The 23,915-nt window shown below is 37.8% G+C and overlaps 2 protein-coding genes across 2 annotated transcripts; one reads left to right on the forward strand and one right to left on the reverse strand.

Moving 5' to 3' along the window:
* Nucleotides 1-824: 824 nt before the first annotated feature.
* LOC111332731 (uncharacterized) lies at nt 825-9,920 on the reverse strand. The gene is made up of 7 exons (XM_022938147.2): nt 9,728-9,920; nt 9,447-9,576; nt 9,233-9,333; nt 8,539-8,654; nt 6,510-6,636; nt 5,118-5,293; nt 825-3,982 (listed from the first exon to the last, which is right to left on the reverse strand). Exons 1-7 carry the CDS (start codon nt 9,903-9,905, stop codon nt 1,187-1,189), a joined length of 3,624 nt encoding a protein of 1,207 aa, XP_022793882.1. The 5' UTR covers nt 9,906-9,920; the 3' UTR covers nt 825-1,186.
* Nucleotides 9,921-10,002: 82 nt separating this feature from the next.
* Nucleotides 10,003-22,442, forward strand: LOC111332733 (galactose-1-phosphate uridylyltransferase). Its single transcript, XM_022938148.2, has 15 exons — nt 10,003-10,479; nt 11,223-11,301; nt 11,956-12,004; nt 12,201-12,330; nt 13,297-13,353; nt 15,089-15,130; nt 15,641-15,721; nt 16,135-16,184; nt 17,242-17,324; nt 18,139-18,222; nt 18,570-18,603; nt 20,844-20,895; nt 21,182-21,247; nt 21,827-21,868; nt 22,060-22,442. Exons 1-15 carry the CDS (start codon nt 10,231-10,233, stop codon nt 22,066-22,068), a joined length of 1,107 nt encoding a protein of 368 aa, XP_022793883.2. The 5' UTR covers nt 10,003-10,230; the 3' UTR covers nt 22,069-22,442.
* The last annotated feature ends 1,473 nt before the right edge of the window (nt 22,443-23,915 follow it).

Raw genomic sequence — 23,915 nt, forward strand, 5'->3', positions numbered from 1 at the left:
TGCTAATTATGGCCATGTACTAGTCACGCAGTTTAAAAGTTCTCGTTAGCCAAGTTTCTTTCGATATTTGATTAACAATTTTAAACGGACCCTATATCAGCTTAATAGCTTCTCATTGGAAAACCGACAGCGTCGAGGCAAGCGAACACTAAAGGGGTTAATAGTTGTTACTCGTTCGTTCCAATTTCGTTTAAAGCTGAATGGTAATCTACCTTAAAAATTCTTCCAATAAGTGAATAAGTGCATGGACCTCAAGCAATTTAAATTATCGCTTACTGGGCGTTAGGAATCTTCTATCTGGGTCGCCATGTGACCCTCTCCTCGAAATATGTCAAGGGAAGTCTCGATTACATAGGCCTTGAAGACCCACGTGCAGACAAGGTTCGAAGTAATCGGCGTGAGTGGAGTAGAACGACTTCCCAGTTGTTGGAAAATTCGACCCCCAGCGGACACAAAGCCTTTGATAAAATCCCTCTCTTCACTATGATTTTATTCAACACGATCAGCATAAAAAGAGCTTTAGGAAAAGAACATCGTTAGTGGCTGGCTTAAAAGGAGGGGGAAGGGGAAGTGGATGATTGGGAGCTTCTACTCCAGTGAACAGCCGAATCGTCAGGTTCTGGATCTGGTCTTTCATCATTTAATCTCTCTTTTTTTAATGTGGAAGTGGTGGGGGAAGTGTTCTTCAACCCTCGTGAACAAGACGGTCGTTCAATTATCCATACTACAGACATTGAAATAAGCCACCAATCTATGAATGGTAGTTATTATTCATGAACATTTAGAGGGTAAATCGCGACTACTAAACGAGACAACCACTCAACTAGGGAAATTGGACTTCATTTGTTCATTTTCAGCAACTGAGCTGTAACAACTTGATTCGCGTAACAAGCATACAGAAGGTAAAGAAAAAATATTCGCTATCATAAAAGAAAAAGTTACAAGTGAACGTCATCGATTCGAGAGGGCAAATTCAGACGCAACTGAATAAGAAGGAAGGTTGTGAGATTAATCATCTTCTTTCCAACAAGTAGTTTACTATTCTGGCCTTTTAAAACCGGCTCATGTATGTCGACTTTAATGGAAAGCATTCAATTTGTCTCGCTTTCCATTGACGCTTTCCACAAACACTAGATTTATAAAGAAGAAACAATAACCGTTAGAGACAACGTACTGCTAAACGAGGTTAATAAAAAGGGCGTTTTGAAGGTCCTGGAAATGGGACCGGAGGTGGCCCCGGTCTTTTTAAGGGAGGACGCATTCGCACACTTTCAAATTCTCCTAAAGAATGACGCCTTCTGTCAGGAGGTCCATAACCGTGAAATCTGTTTAAGTCATGTGGGCCTTCTCTGAATCCTTCGCGAGACCTAGGCGACCTCCCTGGACCTTCAAATGAAGTCCACAGGGAAGGGTCGTCTTCACGAAAGTCCACTCGATTAGGGTCACCACGGGGTGACACAGGAGGGCCTCTCCATCCCGGAGGGGGATGACCAGGGTGGTCATATGAGAAGTCCCATGGTCCTCTAACATGATCTCTGAACGGTTCCCTGCGATGTTCTTCCCAACGTTCGAACTCTCTTCTCCGCTCAACGTCATCCATCGTTCCCGGGTGCGTCACACGGTGTGGAGGAGGAGGTGCATCACCTCTGGGTATCTGCTCATGTGGTGACCGTCGGGAATCAGGTCGATGAACAGGAACTCCCTCAGTCGATAGCCTCTTCGCCATACGTGGGCCATTAGAAAATCCGTCTTCTATAGGCATCCCAGGTGGATGATGTTCGTGACGATGCTCCGGAGGAATAGACGTGGTCTCGAAAGGTTTGTGAGTTTGACCATCCCTTAAAGGACCTCTCAGAGAATGACCTTGAGGTACTTGATCAAGAGGTACATGCACAGACATCTCTGGTTGACCATCACGCCTTTGAATTGGTGGACCGGTACTATCCCTTCCCTGTTCAAATTGGGGACCATGAGCTTGTGGGAATGGTGCTCTCGGTCCAAATGGCGGTATTCCACGAGGTGACAAGTTGCCTGGACGATCAAAAGGTCGCTCCTGTGGGAAGCGCGGGGAACTCCCTCTCACTGAAGGACCTGGAAAATGTGGGCCGGGTCGGGAAAGATTTCCTGGTCGTGTCGCTTCACGTGTCTCAAGTGGCTGAGAATCAACGTGATCATATCTCCGACCAAGTCCTGTTTTATTTCCAGGCTCAGGCTGCATTTCCATCGGTCCTCCCATTTGTCTTTCTTCAGAGAAGTTCATAGATGATTCTCGTCCAAAATCCTCATTACTTTGGAGTCCTCTCTTCGATGTGCTTCTTGGTTCTGACTGTTGGAGATGTGCCAGCTCCGGTCCAACATTAGAAAGAGGTTGAGATTGGCCTTCATTGGGTGCTGGCCAAGAATGAACACTCTTTGGAGCGTTATCAACAGGAGGATCAAATGATGGCTGAGGTGAACTACCCACTTGTTCTTTCTGTTTCAACGTTTTTATAGAGTCACTCAGCTTTGGAAATAATGAGTCAATCAGAGAGAGAAGGGGTTTACTTTGAGGCGTATCAGAATTTTGCTGCGGAGCAACCAAAGGAGCCTCAGGAGTAGAAACAACTGTAGGAGCAACAGTTGTACATCTGACTTCCACATCAAACTGTTGCTGCATTTTTCTTCCTCTACTAAGCAACTGAGCCAATAGGTCAACAGCCCTGACTTTTTGTCCATTATCTTTTTTCACCAAGGCAGCATCCTGCCCTCCGAGCTGGTCAGCAGCAGAAGGGGTGCTGCTGGAAGATGATGACTCTGATACAATTGCTGGAACAAATGCTTTGGCTGCAGGCTGTGCCCCAGAAAGGCCTGATCCTGAGTTACTTAGAGCACTTTCAAAGAATGATTTGTTTGTCTGAAAACCAGTGTTGTCTTTTACGTCCACATCTCCAAGTGGAGCTGGTGTTGTTTCTGGTGTCTCATCACCTTCAACTAGATGTAACTCAGGTGATCCAACTGGTGACGGAGCAGACGCCTCTGAATCAGGCGACCCAATAATTCCACCTGCTTGTGAAAGATCTCCAATGGTTTGGTGTATCTGAGTTCCTGGGGCTGGACTTGTCATGACCTGAAGAGGTGCTGCAACTGTTGTTGCTGCAACCGCCAGGGGTGCTTGACTGTGTACAAAGCTGCTACCAAGTGCTTGCAAAGTTCCCATATTAGCTGGAAGTTGTGCATTCGGCCTAGGAAGTAACACTGCTTGACCTGCCATTTGTGGAAATGGCTGCTCTTGCCTTATCCCATGTCCTGTGCCAGGTAAGGGTCCTGACGGCTGCATCAACTGATTCTGAGTCATGCCAGAAGGAGGCCGTATTGGAGGAACTCCAGGTCTGAACTGAGGTCCAGGAGCTGGAAAAGGAGCCCCTTGTACCCCCATAAAAGGACGAATGACCACTCCGACTGGAGTTGGAACAGGAGGACCTAGTTGTGGCTGATGAGGCAAAATGCTTCCTTGTAGTGGCATTGCAGTACCCTGGTTTGGAGTGAGCAGTTGAGTGGGTGCTACACTGACAACTGGAGAAATTGCTGGAGTACTTTCCTGGGCTGTTGATTTTGCTGGCTGAGAATCAGAACTTTCAGTGGAGTTAGGTGTTTGAACATTGCTACCCTTGGCATCTTCCACACTCGCCTCCTCACTTGTCTCTGACTTTTCACTGTCTGAATCATCTTCAATTTCCATGTCAGCAACTTCAATGTTGTCAACAGTTGGATCGATGGGTTTCTCATCCTCCAGAGATTTGTTGCTAGGCTTCGTTCCTTCTGTTGGAGTTGATGGTGCTGATCCTTCTGAAACTTCGGGAAGGCCTGATGTGAGAAATGATGATTGTGGTGCTGTTACGGGTCCTGTTTTTGCCTTCTCTGCTTCCTTCTGAGCGAGCCTGTTCACTTTGCCATCAACTTTTTTCTTTAGTGATGTGAGGCGATTTCCAAAGGTCTTGTAAGCCTGAAATTTGAGATATGTTAAGAAAATTTAATTAGGCTATAGCAAATCATAACAACCCCACCAAAAGAAAAGAAAAACATAGATACACATTTTTGCCCACTGCACTTCTCAAGTAACCATGTTATTATTTCCAAATGTGAAACCATTACTTTTGATAAATTGCACACTTAACTACCCAGAGCTCACATACCAAAAAGATGAAACCATTTATCCTTTATGCTCAGGAAAAAACTTTCTTATACTGATTATCTACAAACTTTTAATACACTTATCAGTTGCTTACATCAGAAAAATATAAAACAAGGTGGGGCATTGAGTGTGGGTAACAAAACTCATCACAATGTTAAAATGTCCTAACATACTCTAGTTGTGGAATATCAGATATTGCATAAGCATATAGTAATTCTTAGAACAGTTTGTATATGAACTACAAGTGTTCAATTTTAAACAGTGTTACCATCGTACACTATAGTTTGATCAATCTACATCTAATATCTTTAGTACAGTCGAACCTCAATTATCCGGACCTCGATTATCTGGACTATTCGATTATTTGGACTTTTTTCTCTGGTCCCAATTTTTTCCTGAATATTAATTAGTTGTGATCATGAAAACTCAAAGTCACAAAAAGCCAAATAATCCTTTCAAAAGACTGTTGAAACAGCATATTATCCTGTGCACTTTTCAAAATTCAGACAACAGTGAGTCAAATTCACAGCCCGAATTCAGAGAGGATAACATTGCCAAGTCCATGGTCGAAGTGTTGGATATTGACCCTGTGCAGTTAATGTAGCTAAGATGAATGATGGACTTTGCAATGCAATCAAGCTACAAGTCTTTGAAGCAAACAAACATGCTTGAACATTTTAGACCTTTGTAAATACCTGAACTGAAATTTTTTATTTGTAAATACATACAGGCTGTGTAGATTTCACAATTAAAATGATGTTTTGTATACATTTCTATCTCATAAATATTCATATTTTCGATTATCTGGACTCTTAATTATGCAGACTATTTACCAAGGTCCCAATGAGTCCAAATAATTGAGGTTCAACCATAAGTAGAAAAGCTACATGTATATCACCTTCACGCTCAATTTAAAATTAACAGAAACCCTACAGTAGCCACTCACATGAACAATGACTTTAACTTCTCCATAGGCAACATCAAAGAAAGCTTCTCCATCTTCAAGTACTTTGATCATATTTTTCCTCTCTTCTTGCTCACGCCTCAGCATTTCTGAGAACTCTTGCAACTTAGAGGTAGCCAACTCATATTCTTCACAAAATTTACCACCACCTGTGCGATCTAAAAAAAACACAGGATGCACACAAGAATAAACCTAAGATGACAGAAATGATCAACACTGTGCTCCCCACAACAAAAGTCAATTGACCCTGTAACTCCAATGAGTGACCAATAAAAATATTCTCCTTACAATTTAAATACAATATTAAGCCGACAAGTAATGAGAATATAGAAAAATATCAATTAAGGGTCAAAGTGGTTGATGCAATACCAAATTCTCAAAACTAATAACGTAGGTGACAAATTACTCCTTAATTTTGGTGTGAAATTTCAGCAGTAATTTTTAATTTCACATGTGAAATTACAAAATTGCCATGGTAACATCTCTTGTATCTCGATCAGAGCCAAGATGGCGTCGAGACTTAAGACGGTGACCCTTGAAGAAGTTACGAAATTAAAAGCAGCGGTTGAAAATTATTAACAGACACGAAGAATTTGAAAGGTATTTTTGTGAACTCGGAAAAAAAACTATATTCTTCTTTATGTTCTCGGTTTTTGATAGAATAAACCAGTAAAAACAATTACAATTGTGTAATTTGTCACCCACAATATTAAAAGGTTAAAGGCTCAGGAAATTATCAGAATTTTGATGAAACACGTGTGAAATTATTTCCTAATTTCCCTCGTCGCCATTTGATTACACATACTAACATCATAAGAATTGTATGACAGACAGTAAGGAGAATTACTAATGAGATCTTGGGAGTGAATGGGTCGGCAGCGTTTCAGACTGTGCATAAGGATGTTTTTGAAGGACTCTCATTTTGCTATAGTCACTCAACAGAATCAAATAGTAATCTCTGATTAATCGTCAGCCATTCTAAAGAATTATAATTCAGCAGTATGGTTATAATGACAGTAACGTTTCTAAGGTCATTTCAACATAATTTATCAATCACAATATGGGAAACAATATGCCACTGCAAATTTTACAGTGATTAATGGTGCAACAGAAGTCAATAAATTATAATAATTATGATTATTATTATTAAAAACAATGATTCTGCATAAATTAAGCAGAGCCAATTGGTTATTAGAAACTGAACAAGCAAAGATGACAAAGGATTTAAAAAAATTCAGAGCACATTTCCTGTGATTGAATTAGTCAGTTTTGGGGAGGTGACCAAGGTGACAATAGTTATACCATCGAAGTATGTTAGCTTAGGTTAGGATAATCCTGAAATACTGCAGAATGTAACCACTAACATCAACATACCTTTTAATTGGCGAACACTTTCCAGATCTGACGCATCAATCCTCAATGAATTCAGTTGAGATTCTTTAAGAGTAACTTCTCCTTCAAAATCCCTTAAAGCTTTCAGTGCATCTACCAGTTTAGAAGGCTGAAAAGGAAAAGGATCTTAAGAAACACTAAAAAAAAATGATTATTTAATCCTTTACAACCTAACATCAGTGTATACAGTGCACATTCTCTATACTGTTTTCTATACATTTCCTCAGGTGCTGACAAGGAGAATTTCTTAAACAATCGAGAGCTGCTTTAGTTGGTGATCATCCCATTAATTCTCATGACCTGGGTGTTTGATTCATGGGTGATACTGTAAAGAGAAATTTAATGCTAGTCAATCCTAGGAGTCAAAAAGGGTTAAATTTGAACAAGATGCCTTTAGATTCAACACATACCATATTTATCTGTGTATAAGTCGACCCCCCATTTTCAACGTAAAAAAATCGGATTTTTCATAATTTCTAGTAAAGAAAAATTCAAACCGATAGAAATTTCCCAAATGGCTGATCTCTCGTTTCTGATAATGTATTGAAAACACGGTGAATTAAAAAAAAAACCGAAGGGCAAAATGTGACCATGTGCTGTAAAGTTTAGTAGCACTTGTTTTACATCACCACAATTTACGATTTAAGCATCTATGAGCACTTTGATTTACTGAAGTAATTTACCATATTTTGTAAATCCCTTTGAAAATGAAATCTTCATGCATTTAAAAAACCTTTTGAAAGGAGATATTGTAGACCAAAGGAACACCGAAGAGCTTTAAAGGATTGCTTGATGAAAACTCACCGCCATCTTGGAAACTACACAATAACATAATTGGTCTATGTGCATAACAAACAAGACTGCACGAGTAAACAGCATTTGCCAGGTCACTACGCTACTGTGATCGTTTGATGAAAACGAGGATTCAGCACCGAAAACAGCAGCAAAGCTGTAAGGAAAAATGTCTGCTCTACAGATTAGAGGATACAATAGAAATTTGCCCCACTAGGTTTCTGTTGAAGCCATGTAAAATTTGTTATTTCAAATTTTTTCCTTGATGAAGAACGCACTGAAAACTGACGAAACTCGAACACAATTAGGACTGGTTTCATAAACTCGGTTTTCCTAATGGACTTCAGGCAATTTTTATGCTAATTTCTTGGATTGTTTGGGTCAGGTCTTTGTCTATGATCCGTGTATAAGTCGAGGGTGATTTTTTGGGCTGATTTTTCGGTCTTAAAGGGTTGACTTATACACAGATAAATATGGTACTTCACACAATCTAAGAAAATCATAATTCGGTGAAGAAGAAGAAAAGCAAAATGTTAGAGAGGACAATGAAAATATTCAAATTCTATATTCAATATACATTTTTCAGAATTTCGTAGGTTTATTAAACCTAGCACATTTTGAAAGCAACTGCACATAAAAATGTTGTTATACATAGCACTAACAAATCTCAATCCAAGCCAATTAACATAACCAAAAAGAAAAAAGAAAAATAGGAGTCACTTAGATTTCCAGATGATGAAAGCTGTTCCTTTTTTCTTTTACAGGATGACTGGGCAATACTGTTTTGAAAACAGCTCTTAACCCTTAAACTTCTGAGGGGGATGAACACTTAATTTCTACTTACCATATCACTTCTAAATCACACATTATAGTGATGGGAATAAAGAAATGATCAACAACTAAAGAAGCTCGAGGTTGTCAAACAAATTCTTCTTATCAAAAGGTATAGAGAATAAAATAGTACGGAAAATACACTTATAGACACTGGAAAGTGAAGAGTTATGGTGAGAAAAAATCATCTTTGTTAAAATGATTTAAGCTGTTACCTTCTAACATACAAATTGTCTGAGGATCTGATCATACATGCAAGAGTATACAATTGAGAGGTCATTCTTCAACTGTTCTAACCCCGAGTATTTTCAACCATTACCAACTGTGGTCATATCAGGTTTTAAAGATAAATCTTAGATTCCCATTTTCTAGCAGTAAGTCCTCTCACCTTAAAATCTGCAGGGGGTAACCTCTTTTGCTTTGGTGATTTCACTACCTTTTCCTTCTCTTTTTCAATAGCTTTCTCTTTCACTTTCTCGCTTACAATGGTAACATCACCTGAGGCTATAACACATAAAAAGTCTATTTTAGGAACACCATTAACTGTTATTTATAAAAGCTGAGTTAAACACACATTTTGATTAGTTCTTAGTTTTAAAATAAATCACATAGATCATAGATTCAATGTTGCAAGGGCTATGTGTAGCACTAAATCACAGGAGACATCACATGTAGTAAGGACAGCAGTAACGCACTCGGCTGCCCCCTGTGTGCCACTATTTCCTTCTCACCGCATTTTGATATCATCAGTGACATATCACTGCACAGACACATGAAATATATTCATTAACTAAAGACAAACATAAAATCCACAAATTCAGTTCATTTTATATTTTTGTCATTGTTGTATGAATAATTATATATAGATACTCCATGGGATAAAAATTCTCCCCAAGTCCATTAAAATAACAAAACAAAAATGCTTTCCAGACAAAAGTACACTGTATCTTACATCTTTCAAGCATAGTTTTGCTCTCATTAAATTTGGTTGAGACAAATGAAGGCCTAACATTTAATGATAGTTAAGATATAGCTGCATATTTTGTTACTTTTGCTTACTGTTGAAGTGTGAATAACCTTACCTAGCTTGCTGCGTAAAATCTCGAGGTAATCCTTCTCGAACAGTTTTCTCTCTTCCCAAATTTTTATAACTCTTTCCACGCTTCCTTTAATAGAACTCTCGCTGAAAGAAAATTTGGAAGAAAAAATTGACCCTAGATGATCTTTCACGGCACCCGCACTTAGTATGCGTGTAATGCAATGATTAAAGAACACAAACAATCCATTTGTACGAACCTCAGAAGAACCATAGCCTCTCGCAAAATCTTCGTAAATGCATTACTGAACTCTTTCCCCTTCTTGCGGCTGTTTTGAAGAACGTCATTCGCCAAGTAAAACAAAACCAAACGGCGGTCAGCTTTTGAAGCTGCAAAGAAACGAAAAATCATTTGGCGATTAACCCAGTGAGCAGCTGGTCGGAGACTCGCAGAGGGTTAATTTTGAGATGCCATTGCCCTCGAACGAAAATTTAAAATTAGGTGGCTCGATCAAAGTGAACATCTTCGGTAAAGGAATACCTTTCCTGAGCTGGTCCAACCACACACTCGCCATATCGTTGGCATTCTTTTTGTGATGAATCATCCACAGCGAAACTGTTTGCACACTGTCCTGCGCGGACGACATATTCTGCAGCTTGCGTTCAAACGCTTTCCGATTGAGAAGCGCCATGTTGCTGCTTGATGGGTTCTTAAGCATGCGTTGAAATAGAATCCGCTGACAAGTTTTCGGTCTTCTCAGAGGAGGGAAGGGAGGTGCTATTACTTGAACAACAAAAATGTGACTCATTACCAGACCTCCAGCTGGCGCACGGTGGTATCAGAATGAATCGTACCCTGTAGCCCAGATGAGGAGAGTGTATGCATATAGGCAGCGAAAAAAGCTTTGTGCAGTATTCGTGGACTGTTAAAGCAGTGCCACGTTTTGATCACATGCTGACCACTCCTTAAGGATCATTTAAAAAAGAAAAAACAATGTGACACATGACTAACCTGTGACCTCATCACAGGACGGGTTATCTAAGATGGCGGACGGTAAGATCGAACGAACTTGCGCAAATCCCTCTAATGAAGAGAAAATGAAAAAATTATTCGATCCTACTGAATATCAACACACAAGATACAATCCTCTTCGCGATGATTGGATTCTCGTTTCTCCGCACCGAATGAAAAGACCGTGGAAAGGTCAAGTTGAAAAACCTCAAGAGGAGGAGATTCCTCGCTGGGACCCCAAGAATCCATTATGTCCAGGAACAGTACGTGCCAGTGGCAAGGTAAGCATTGGCATTGGAAAGCTCAGAAATAACTAACTTAGTTTGACGAGAATACTGGAATGACTCTGCATGGTCTCTCTTTACCTAAAGAACTTGTATATATAGGAGCAAGAGCCATTGGGAATCCATCCCTTCCCTCTTTTTCCCTCTACTCTCCCTTCCCCTCCTACTTTGACAAGAATACTTAAACAACTCTGGTCTCTTAATATAGAGAACATGTACAGGAGTGAGAGCCAGTGGGAATCCACCCCTCCCCTCTTCTCCCCTCTGCTGTCCCCTCCCCCCCTTACTTAGACAAGAATACTGAAATGACTCTGGTCTCTTAACCTAGAGAACATGTATAGGAGTCCGAGTGAGAGCCATTGGGAATCCACCCCTTCCTTCTTTTCCCCTCTGCTCTAATTATTCCCTCCCCTCCTATTTTGACAAGAATACTGAAATGACTCTGGTCTCTTATCCCAGAGAACATGTAAAGGAGCAAGAGCCATTGGGAATCCACTCCTCCCTTCGTCTCCCCTCTGCTCTCCCTTTACCCCCTTACTTAGACAAGAATACTGAAATGACTCTGGTCTCTTAACCTAGAGAACATGTATAGGAGTGAGAGCCATTGCAAATCCACCCCTCTCCATCTCATCAACAAAAAGTGTCCATTGTGACTGTAATTACCTCCAAACTCTTTCACAGTTAAGATCTGTGCTTTAACATTTTTTTATTTATATTTGTATGCCCTTGATTTTTGTAAGGAAAATCCAGACTATGACAAGACCTATGTGTTTGAAAATGACTTCCCTGCCCTGCTACAAGAGGAAGCACCTTCACCAGGTAAAGTGTAGACTGTGTAATAGTATCAGTGGTAATTCAAATCAACAATTGAAGACCTACAGAAAAGAGTTTTTATATATTTTCAGCTTTTGGCACAACATCAGACTGAAATTTTCACAGTTTTATGCCTTTTTATGACTCTTCATCAAGGGTAGTCCAGAAATTATTGATACAGGGTACAAAATTACCACTTACCCAGTCCCTTTAAGGACTTCTTGCCCAACCCCCTAAAGGACAGTCATTATTTATAACCTGAGATGGAGGTGAGGATTTTGAGAGATTACACTGTTTTCATGGGAAAGGAAAGAGGGGAAAAGTCATTGCCAACAGGGCATTAAGGGGGGGGGACTACAGAAAAGTGACTGCCAATGAGGGGGGAGGTAATAAGGATATTAAAAAGTCTTATGAGGGGATCAGGTAAAATTTATTGTGATGCAAACAAAATCATCCAACTTCTCCCTCTCCTCTCTTAGGCAATAAATAATGACCGGTCTCTTAGGAATGAAATAGCAATTGAATAGAAATATGTTATCTTGTTTATGCAAGAACTTTGATGTCATGCTAGAAGTAAAAAAGAAAAATCCACTGGTCTTATTAGGGGCTAGTGGTGATCTGATGGTGTGCAGGTAAATCTAACTTTCCATCTTCTGTTAGGTCCTTCTACTCATCCCTTACTGAAATGTGAACCAGCTCAAGGAACATGGTAAGAGAATTTATTAGTCCAGCACCATTGAAAACAACAGTGTTACATTGTTTTTCCTTCAAAATGAGACCCAGTCAATCAAAAGATCAAATTGCAGAGAAGAGTGAGGTAATCTATAAAAAACTTTAAATTTAAACTGCTCAACTTACTTGAAATTTGATCCATATTTGTTGGCCCTCTGTGTTGTTTCATTTAGTAGAGTGATGTGCTTCCATCCATGGTCTGATCTCACTCTTCCTCTTATGTCTATTGACGAAATCTTGGAAGTCATAAGAGAATGGATGAGACAGTACCAGGAATTGAGTAAAAGCTACCGCTGGGTTCAGGTAAAAATCTCAAGATAAAATTAATATTAATTTCAAAATTTTTTAATAGGATACCTTAGTATTGAAAATGATTCCAAGCCCTTTTCTTTCCCAAGATCTTCTCAGGAATTCTCCTTACTGTCTGCTATGCAATACTTATCATGTAAGTTTGGAGAATTTGGTATTGGATCAATGAAAAATACTCTTGTGGATAGTTTTCTTTATTCTCAACACTTGCCTGCTTGATATTGTGTTGATGTTGTTAGGAGAAATTCTGTCTTGATCACTCTTGGGAGTTAAAGGTTAAAGTTAAGATTTGTCAGCATGAATGGAAATAGTTCATATTCCTCAGGAATAATTTAATAAGCCCCATGACCCCTTGATGTTTCCTGGTTCAGTGTTGATTGACGTTTTCTTGCAACTCAATCACTTGTCTTGTGGGCTTGGTCAAGTAGTTATTTACCTTCCCTTCCTCTTATCCTGGGGGGGGGGGGGGTTCTCTCAATGCCCCTCAGTTGTTTTTTAACTTAGATGTCTTAACAGACTCACTGGTTGGTTTTCTTGTCACTGAGGTGCACAGGGAGATGCAAGGAGGATAATTTAAGTATAATTTTTGTGGGAGAGAAAGAAAGAGATAGATTGTAGTTATTTTGAAATTGGAATTTTGCAGGCATCACCATGTTTGACCCTATCAGTGATACTTTACAGTTGACTCCATTAACCTTGGGACTTCTGTGATCAAAAGAGCTACTTTTTGATGATAATAGTGAAAACCATGTGACCTTATACAACCCAAAAAAGCACAGCCATCCAGTTATCTATATAAAAAGTATGCCTTGTTTTATCCACCATTTTATTGATTTGTATTTAGTCTAATTTGAGAGTGCTAATTTGTAGTTTATGAGGTTAACAAAAACAGTGCAGGACAGACCAGGATCCTTTAATTAGGTAATGGTTCATTAACTGTAAGGTATTGCTTTGCATCAGATATTTGAGAACAAAGGTGCTGTTATGGGATGTTCTAACCCTCATCCTCATTGCCAGGCAAGTCACCTTTTTCTGAGCCTTTATTTTTATGTGCTGCTATTCAAAACCCTAGTATGGAGATTCTCAAGCACAATGTTGACAAGACAATTTAGTTTTATCAACTGATATAAATTGGTCATTGTAGAGGGTTTCTAAAACTGACATTTCGAGCGTTTCTAAAACTGACATTTCAAGCATTAGTCCATCATCGGAGCACAGGATGAGGGGCTAACACTCAAAATGTCAGCTTTAAAACCTCTCTGTGGTGGCTAATTTACTTTATAACATAGTTAGCAGAGCCATGCAATCAAATTCAGTATATGTAAGCATGCTCAAAATCCTGATAGGGCATGCTGATAGCATTAGCAAATCACTTTGCCAGAAATTTTTTTTTTCGCGCAAGCGGCCATTGTTAGCGCAAGGAAAAATAATATATTTCATCACAATAATAGATACAAACAGAGACTCGGCCCACCAGTCCCAAAACAAAAACAGTTTTCCAACCTTTTCCCTTGGGCTAGAGTTCTTGAATGAGGCAGAAAAAGAGAAAACAACGGAAAAGGAGACTCTGCATCAGCGCCGTCACAGAATGTCACATTTCACTTCACTGTCAGGCTATGTTATGAAACAATTGGTTCATGCTTTTTTTTAGCTGTGCACTATCGAGTTATGGAGCACGTGGAAAGTTTGGAGGGCACTCAAGAAGCTAGAGTTGCCCTCGGCTGTTGCCTCGGGCAACTCTTATGCTTCTTTCATGCTCTCCAAACTTCCCATGTGCTCCATAACTCGATAGTGCACGCTAAGGCATGAACCAATTAAATATTATATCAATTCAAATGACATTAGATTTTGTTAGACATTTAAGAATAAACACTAGCGAGAAAAACACACAACGTTTCGATGACTCCATGTCATCATTCTCAAGTGAGAAGAGAATAAAAATGAATAGTTAATTTATACCATACGAAGGTGGCAAACGTAAAAAGTTTAAAATATTTAAAACATTTAAATAAATAATTGCGCGTGTTGAGTTCATAAATGTAAACTATTAAATAAATAGTTTCGCGCGTATGGAAATGCTTTTCATAAAGAAGATGAAGCCCTCTTTGAACAAACAATCGGATTCCATACGCGCGAAACTATTTATTTAATAGTTTACATTAATTTATGAACTCAACACGCGCAATTATTTATTTAAATATTTTAAATATTTTAAACTTTTTACGTTTGCCACCTTCGTACGGTATAAATTAACTATTCATTTTTATTCTCTTCTCACTTGAGAATGATGACATGGAGTCATCGAAACGTTGTGTGTTTTTCTCGCTAGTGTTTATTCTTAAATATATCAATTCAGTTGGTAAAACGATAACCCTCACTTTAATCCCCTTCATGCAATACTGACAGGCAGGTGAGATTGAAACCAAATGGAGAACCTCACACCTACAAAAACAAAAGACAGGTCTTTTAATCTATGGTGTCAGAATTGTTAGTGGTAAATTAATCGAAAACTTATTAAGAAAATCAGGGATGTTCTATTCAAGTAACATACTGCACTTTCTATTGGGTTACTTGTCTGTCATTATGACAGCAAAGAGATAAAAATGAAACTTTTGCCTTGTTCTTTTAACATTCCACTTGGTCTCAGATGATGTAAACCAGGACAAAGATACATCCTATTGCTTAAAATTGAGTGATAAATTAAATGGATTGGTCATTGACAGGAAAAATCCTTTCCATTGCTTCATTTAAGATCTGGGCAAGTTCCTTTCTACCAAATGAAGCAGCAATAGAGGTAATAATTTATTTGAAAACAGTTGTGCCCTATGTATTTAGATTTAAGGGACAGATGTGTAAGTTGTATTGTAACAATAAGAACATTCAATTTTATACCTATTTTAGGGTGTTTACATTTTTTTGCAAAGAAGTAATGATATTGAATGGTGCATCTTGTGGCATCTTATTGCTGAAAATCAATAAGACATATTGTGGGAGAACTTTGTGGTGGTTTTTGTTTTGTTTTGTTTTTTTTCAATATATTGTTTTTGTCAGGAGAAATTACTTTCTGATCACCCCTGGGAATTTTCTACAATGCTTTCTCCTTCAATGCTTAAAATGGACCTTTAATTAATGGTAGCAAGATTCATTACTGCAATACAAATCGCGACAAATGCAGATTTGAAAGATTAGAAGTTCATTGGGAAAGTGGGAGTAAAAGGGTGAAAGTTATTTGAAAAAGTGTAAGCAAGATTTCAATGGACATGTCAGTGGTTATTTTGAATTTTGTTTTTTCTGTTTATGGAAGCATCAGACACAACAAGAATATCAAGAGAAACATAAAGTTCCAATGCTAGTTGAGTATGCTAGACTGGAAGCAGAACAGAAGGTTTGTTTTTGGTTTTAAACCCATAGTTGTCCAGGCCAGTATGGATGCAAAGAATAAGCGTAGCTTTTTTTTAAGTTAACTTACTTCAAAAGCCATAACTTACAGTATGGATTGTGTAACTATATTATCAAGTTTTCTACTTTAAAAAAAAGTGAGATGTGTATCACATCAGTTCTATGGAGCAATAGGTAATGAGCTAATGTATAAAATTTGGGCAACTAATTGTGAAAGAAAATTTGACTCTGATATGACTTGTATTTAAAACAACAGCACTGACTTCAACTGCTTTAGACAATCAGGATTTGGACCTCATGGTTTGAAATTGATATTGTTTCTTAAAATTTGCAAAAGGAAAATATTTGTGCAGAACATTAATAGAAGGTCTTACCTGTGGGTACTGTCTTCCAATTTAGGTCCGTATTGTTGTGGAAAATAGAGACTGGATTGTAGTGGTACCTTATTGGTATGTAACTTTATAAGGAGAGATTGTAGAGTTCGATCTTCGCCTTACATGTTTATTTTCATTTCACTTTAAGCACAGTTTCACAAGTCTGTTCAAACATATTAAATGTATATCTATTTCAAGATGCATATGAAGTCGTTATCTGGCCTAGCTCACCAATAAGCCTTCTGTAGATCAATGTTAGAGCATCAGAAGGCAGAATTGATAAGTCTTTGACTCAGTTCCTTCATTTCTAAGGGACTCAAAAACTAACTAACAAGTGAAGTCCATGCTGCCATACATCTGTTTAGTAACAGATCACAGATGACATCAAAATGTGATAATTGAGAACAAAAAAGTGGCATGCACTCAAGGAGTTGCTGAGGGAATCACTGAATGATGTTCTCACCACATTTTGACTTCTTCTGTGATCCTGTTACTCTAAAGACCCATGGAATCTACTATTTTTAGACGATAAAAAAGCAAAATGTTGTTAATGGTGACGTTGTCTTTGTGTCTGACCTCCAATAGATCACAAGTGAGAATTAACCAATAAAAAAAGTGTGACTTCTCTTATATTATTGGATAACTGAGCTCAAAATTTGCCCTTTTTCTCTTTATATTTATGTACACATGGCTTTTGACTTTTACTGATTGTAGGTTGCCTTTTACTGATTGCCCTCTACTGTCACTGTGGAGGCGCAGTGGCCTCATGGTTGGTGTGCTTGACTCCGGATGAGTGGTCTGGGTTCAAGCTCTGGCCGGGGACATTGTGTTGTGTTCTTACGCAAGACACTTTACTCTCACAGTGCCTCTCTTCACCCAGGTGTTTAAATGGGTACCGGCAATTTAATACTGGGGGTAACCTTGCGATGGACTGGCATCCCATCCAAGGGGGAGTAGAAATACTCCTAGTTGCTTCATGCTACAGAAACCGGAGTTAAGCACTGGCCTGATGGGCCACTAGGCTCGTAAACAGACTTTACCTTTACCTCTACTGTCACTAAGTTATAACTTTCTTTCATATTTTATGTACTGCAGTTGTTATTAAATTGAACCAATATTAATCACTTAACAGGGCAACTTGGCCTTATGAAGTTCTGCTTCTTCCAAGAAGACATGTTCAAAGATTATCAGATCTCACAGAAGAGGAGCAGAAAAGTAATTGTAATTTCTAGATACCTTATTTTGGATCAACCAAGCTCAGTTTTCAGACAAGAAAGATGTGTTAGGTGATTGGCACAATTGTGAATCTCAGCTCAGATCTTCACTTTTCCTGATTAGATGCTGTGCTACTAGTTAAGCTAGAGGGAGCTTGTGAGGGACTTCAGGGCCACAGGGGTTTATTAAGAGCTGGAAACCAGCAAAATTTCTCATGTATGTGGAGCAAAACAGCCTCCTATTTTCTCTGATATTAACAGCATTAGAGCAAAGATGAATTAGTTCCTTTAGCTGCTTGTACCTTGGCAGTTTTGCTGTCTACTTTAAAACTTTTCAAAACCCTGAGGTCATAAGTTTCATATGAAGTCGTTGTCACATGATCTACTTTTATGATCATGGGATGACAGATGGTAACTGTAAATGTACCTTAAAAGTAAATTTTAGCATGTGGTTGATTAAACAATTTTGTTTAACATTTGTCTCAAGTGGGGACGAAGAAAAAGGTTCATGAGTGTTGTTCACCATGCAATGAATTCCAAGGAGTACAGTGATAGAGCATTGTACCCTCAAAAATCCTAAGATCGGGAGTGAGCCTTTTTCTTCATCCTTTACTTATTACAAACAGTTTGTATAGATTGTGTTTAAAAATCATAAAGATCCCATTCAGATTATTTTCTTTTTATTGGCTGAAAACTATTGCAGTTCACATCCAATAGTTGTACAATGTAATCATAGATGTGGGGTTATATATTAATTACCAGTACCTTCTGTTGAAATTCTTAAAAAATGGAGTTGTTTCCAACTTTTGTTGCAGATCTTGCAGATGTAATGAAGAGACTACTGACTAAATATGACAATCTTTTTGAAGTTTCTTTCCCTTACTCAATGGGTTGGCATGGTATGTATACTATCAAGTACTCAACTCTTCCAGTCTCTGGAAACCTTTAGGGCCAGCTATTTAAACAAAGTTAAGCATTCTAAACTAACTTGAATTTAGCTGAATCTTTTATCTGAACATTTATTGTTGTAACCTCTCCTATAAAATTCATACATCATCCAGCAAAAACAGGTAATAATATTTTCAAACTTAAACAGGAAAAAGTTGTTATCTTGATTGAACACCAAATTCTTGTAACTAATTTACAAGGAAATGTGATGCAGCTAGTAGGGAGAATTACAGTAACAATCCCTTCTTGGGAGTTAAAGGATTACCAGTAATTCGTTTCTATTGTTCCATACTGACAGGTGCACCAACCGGTAAACAGGACACAGACTGTAGGTAAAACTTGCCAGATTTTCTCTGACAAATAATAAATAGCAGGAAAACTATCTTAAGCTTCTCCTGAACAGAACAGGTTTTGAGGAAAAGAGGCATGAAGTTTTTAATTATTCAATCTTTTTTTAATGAATCTTGTTGATATACCAGCCCACCTTTGTTGAGTCAAAAGCATGCAGGTTGTTGAGGGGGACCTGATTTCCTTTGAAGATGGCAAAGACTTCTGCAGACATTCAAAACCCTTCCAGATATACATGTATCGTATAAAGTTCTGACATAGCCCAGTGCACTATCCCCTTGAAAATCATATTGGGAAGATGAATGATTCTTTGTAAAGCTTTCTCATTTCTTGGACCAGTTTTACCTTTTTATTCTATGTGTTTCTCTAACATGTGTCAGTCAACACATATATAATGTTATAACTTTTTCTGTTGGTGACAAGAGACTCTTGTGCCACAGGCATAAGATTTGGCAGGTATAGGGCTTCTAAGAGATTCATGTCAACTGAAATCACCTTGAATTAGATAGTAAGAAAATTTTGGCACCTTTTCTAAACTAACCAGGTATCCTGTTCTTTTTTTTTTTTTTTTTTTTAAATCACAACTTTTACATTGAATGGTAATAAATGAAGATGATGATGATTTTTATTGTTTATTATTATTATTACTATAATTGTTATGATCATCAAACATTTTTGCTTGTGCGCGATCTGGTGATATCTGAGAACATCACCCAGGCAAGTGATATTACCCAATTTTCAAACCTTGCATCCACTACTATAAGTCTTCGTTTATACTTTAACTTAAGATGAGAAAGCATTTTGTGCTTGTTACAGAAGAAGGGAAATTTTTTTTTTGTCCATTAAGTCTTATCAGGGAACACTCAAAAGAAATTATCCCCTGTGGCATACAGTGAGCTGATTGTAAACATTTTTTCACACATGCTGCCAAATATTTGAAGGATAATAAACGCAGTAGCCTCTATTTGGTGCAAAAATATGCTTGTACAGTCGAACCTCAATTATCCGGACCTCGATTATCCAGATTTCTTGATTATCCGGACTTTTTTTCTGGTCCCAGTGTTTTCATGAATAACTATTAGTCATGATCAAGATCCGTCGCTATATTCTTTTGAAAACTACAGCATTGAAAAGTGAAGTAAAGGCCATTTTCTTCTTTAAGACGAAATGACATACTTCAACATTTTTCCGCCAATGTTAAAACATTTTCATGAATTTTAATTGCTAATACACACATGTAGAGGTATTCACGTAGGACAGTGAAGATGTAAACCATATCTTTTCCAAAACGATTTTCAAATGTTTTGTTGCAAGATTAAATATCACTTTCTTAATTTAATCAGTTTTATTTCTCATTCTAATCAGTTTTATTTCTCATTAATATTCATATTCTCAATTATCCAGACCCTCGATTATCTGGACTATTTCGTCTGGTCCCAACAAGTCCAGATAATCGAGGTTCAACTGTATGTTTGTCCTTGGAAATTATATGTTCCTTGAAGCTCACAGTTTTCCTCAAGCTACGCTCTCTGGAAACTATTTGCATCTTGGATCAGATAATGTCCACAGATAAATATCCAATTGGGGCATGCATATTTTAAATAAATGCAAAGTAGCGTCTATTGTTTATTTGTCAATAGGCCTTTTGCAGCAAAGCCATCACGTGACCTACTTTTCATCAAATTATGGGCTATAACTTAACCGAATTCAGAAAAGGAAAAAGCATTTCAAAAATAACAAAATGGCCAAGTTTGAGGCCTCCATTATTCAAAAATGAGATTTGATGACACTCTGAATTTTTTAATAAATAAGAAGGTTTATATGGAAAAAGTTGCTGGAGAGCAAGGCCTTGCTCTCCAGCAACATTTTCCATACAAATCCTCTAAATTGTCCGAAAGTTCAAACCGCTGTAAAAACAGTGCTCTGTAATTCCCTGGGCCCAAACTTGGCCGTTTTGGTATTTTCGATATGCTCTTTCCATTTCTGGTATTCTTCAAGTTGTATCCCATAATATATAATTATCTAAAATTGATCACGTGACCCCAGCTGCAAAAGGCCCATTGTTATAACCATTATTATTATAATTATAATCATTACTGTTGTTGTTGTTTTCATTCTTCATACTTTTGTTGAGGATAATTAAATGTAAAAGTTAGTTACTGGTAATCATTTCTTTTTTCATGAGAAAATTATTATTAACTACTTCATTTTGATCTGATTTTAGTCACTGGCAGTTGCATGCACATTACTATCCTCCTTTGCTCCGTTCTGCCACGGTAAGACTTAGTCTAATCTCATTTCATGTACTATTTCAAAAATGAGTGGATCTAGGAGGGAGCTGCAGGCAGTGCACACACCCCCTCCCCCTCAAAAGATGACAGGCAGCTTTTTAATACAAGGGTCACTTTATGTTTATGTCTAATCATGAGCCTCCTTCTCAGTTGTTCACTTTTAAAATTTATTTACGTCATCTGTTAGTTAGGTTGTTCCTTAGTGGTACACCTCTACCTAAGAAAAGTCTGGGATATTCAATACATAAATAGTCGTAAACCAATCTTGCAGGTCAAAAAATTCATGGTTGGCTATGAAATGTTAGCTCAGAGTCAAAGAGACCTGACTGCAGAGCAGGTAATTGATCCAAAGTTTATTCATACAACTGGTTAAGTACAAAATAAAGTGGCACAACAAAAGAAAACAGCTTATTGTGTTGCTTCCTGACATGTTAATTTTTCTAATATAGGCAGTCATGTTTGGTCATAAGCCTGATTTGCTGTCCTGGCAATACATATCTTGCTCTTGGCGAGCTCGTGTTGTAAAGCCCAGACTAGCCATGTGGGGAGGTCAAGGGTTCAAGCCCCAGACTGGACCAACAGTCAGGGTCTTGAATAACTGAGAAAGTGCTGCCTTTGCTATGACATCCACAAATGATTAGACATTCTAGTCTCTTCGAATAAGGACGATAATCCATAGGCCTGTCCCCTACTCCTTCTCTGTACTTGTAGGTGAAAATTTGAAGAACCCACGCACTTTTCACAAAGATTAAGGAACATGGCTACTGTTACTTGTGGTCTGGCCTCGTTATTGTTTGTAAAGGCCCTTATTTAAACCAGCTTTAAAGCTGAACTGGGCCAGCCTATTTAAATATAACAAATAGATAAATAAAAACACCTTGTCTCTTTTTGACATTTGGTTTGGTTTTATTCACAGGCAGCAGAAAAGCTTAGAAATCTTTCTGAAGTTCATTACAAGGTAAATTGACAGAGAATAACTTTGCCTTTACTGATATCTTTATATCATGTTTTACATCAGTTGTACTTTTGGAATTGCTGTTGGATATTTACATTATAAGGTAATTGTTTATGAACTGGTTAGTGCACTTGTACTTCATCCCTTATTTTTGTCATAACAACTGATCAGACTTTTATTTATTCATTTTACAGAATAAATGATATGTCAAGAGAATAGTGAACAGATTTAAAATGATTTGACCAAGGACCTGGTTCTCAGTTGATACAATCTATTTTGGATTCATAATAGAACCAATCAGCATATTAGTCTTTTCTAATCATAATTTAACGAATAAAAGTGATACTAACAGTTTACAAGAAACTTCCGATGTAATGAAGTTTCCTGGAGACTGAAGAGTTTTGCATGATCCTTTACTGTAAACCTAACTTTAGGAGTAGGTTTTTTTTTTTTTTAAATTTCAATCCACTTTTAGGATAATCAATTAGAATTGTTTTTGGATAGTCCATTTATTGAATTTTTCTTGTTTATGAAGGAAGTGCATGGACTTTAAATAAAAAATGGAAAAATGGAAAAATGAATGTACATTTTGCAAGGTGCAAGACACAACCGAGTGGAAAACACTGACTGAAATGATATCATTGTTTATAACCCACCCATTAATTTTTGCACAATTTTAATGGCTACTTTACATCATCTAGTGCAAATCACAGGACAGTTATTAGGCCATAACCCCAGACTCTGTCTAAAAAGAAACAAAGCATCAAAGCTAGCAGAAAAAAGCCAGCTCGAGATTTTTGTCTTTTCATCTCTTTTATCATTTTGTAAACTCGACGTTCCCTTCATTCTTTCTTTGTCCTTATCACTTATTATAGTGAAATCAACTCTAAAGCTTGTAAAAGCTGAAATCATAATTACTTTCCTGCACTGCACAACTTTCAGCTCAATAGTCTTTGTGCAGACTGATGAATTTTCATGTTCATTGAGGAAGGTATTCTCAAGGCAATGAGATCCAACCCATTCTCAAGTGGAAACAGGTGGGTTGCAGAACCTCAAGAAAGAGAGAGAAAGTAGAAAGTCTTAAGCACTCTAAACAACAAATGTGTCTAGTTACAATGATAAGGTTGAGATTGAACATCAGCATTATCAGGCACCTCTGGCAGCCGCTTCAGTCCATGTAACGATTTCACCTGCCTGCCCATCCCACCCCAGGGGAGGACATCCACCACACGGTAATCTCGTGTGCGGGAAATTAACGTCTCCTACCCCTGACTGTAGAGTAAACAAGATTTGAGCAAAAATCTTTTACAAATGATGCAAATAATTATTCTTTTGTTGAGCAAGAATGTCAGAAAGGTTTGGTTTTTGCCAACTAAAATTGCTGGTTCTGAACTGAACTTAATTCTCAAACTATGGTGTCAAGAAGACTTCATCATCATCAAAGAACCCTGTACAGTCTTACCCCAGAGTGACTGCCATTTAAGCTTTCTCTTAAGTATCACTTTGGAGTCAAACATTTAAGTAACGAGAATAATGGAAATGACCACTAACTAAAGAAGTTCTCGATTCTTTAACAAAATTCTCTTTGTTAGCACCACAAGAACTGTGTGAAAAGCGAGGAGATTAGCTTGTGTGTAAAGGGTCAAACCCAGAATCCAAATTTGAAAAACAAGAAATCTCCCTGTGTTAATTAAAAGGTAATAAAATAGGGGTCAAGGCTCACAGGGTTGATCCCCCTACTTTCTTGTTACCAATGTGCATTAACTTCAGAAGAGGATTTTTTGTAAAGTATCTTTTCAAAGATAAGCAGAAAGGGTGGTAATGGTATTTTAGTGGTTTTTGCAGCTGCTGAATTAGCTTGTTGCTAGCAAGCATTGAAATAAGAAACTTTTCTATTAAGAGGATAGCAGTTAATTGGTTGTTGCTATCCAATTAGGAGCTGATAATTTTGAGAGGACCACTTCTATAGAACTACAACCCATTTTTTTTTTTTCCAATAAGGACAAGGTGCCCATTTTTTTTAAGAAGGACAAGGCTTTTTGTTTTCTTT

The sequence above is a fragment of the Stylophora pistillata genome, chromosome 4 (assembly GCF_964205215.1).
Source record: "Stylophora pistillata chromosome 4, jaStyPist1.2, whole genome shotgun sequence".
In the NCBI taxonomy this organism is placed as follows: domain Eukaryota; kingdom Metazoa; phylum Cnidaria; class Anthozoa; order Scleractinia; family Pocilloporidae; genus Stylophora; species Stylophora pistillata.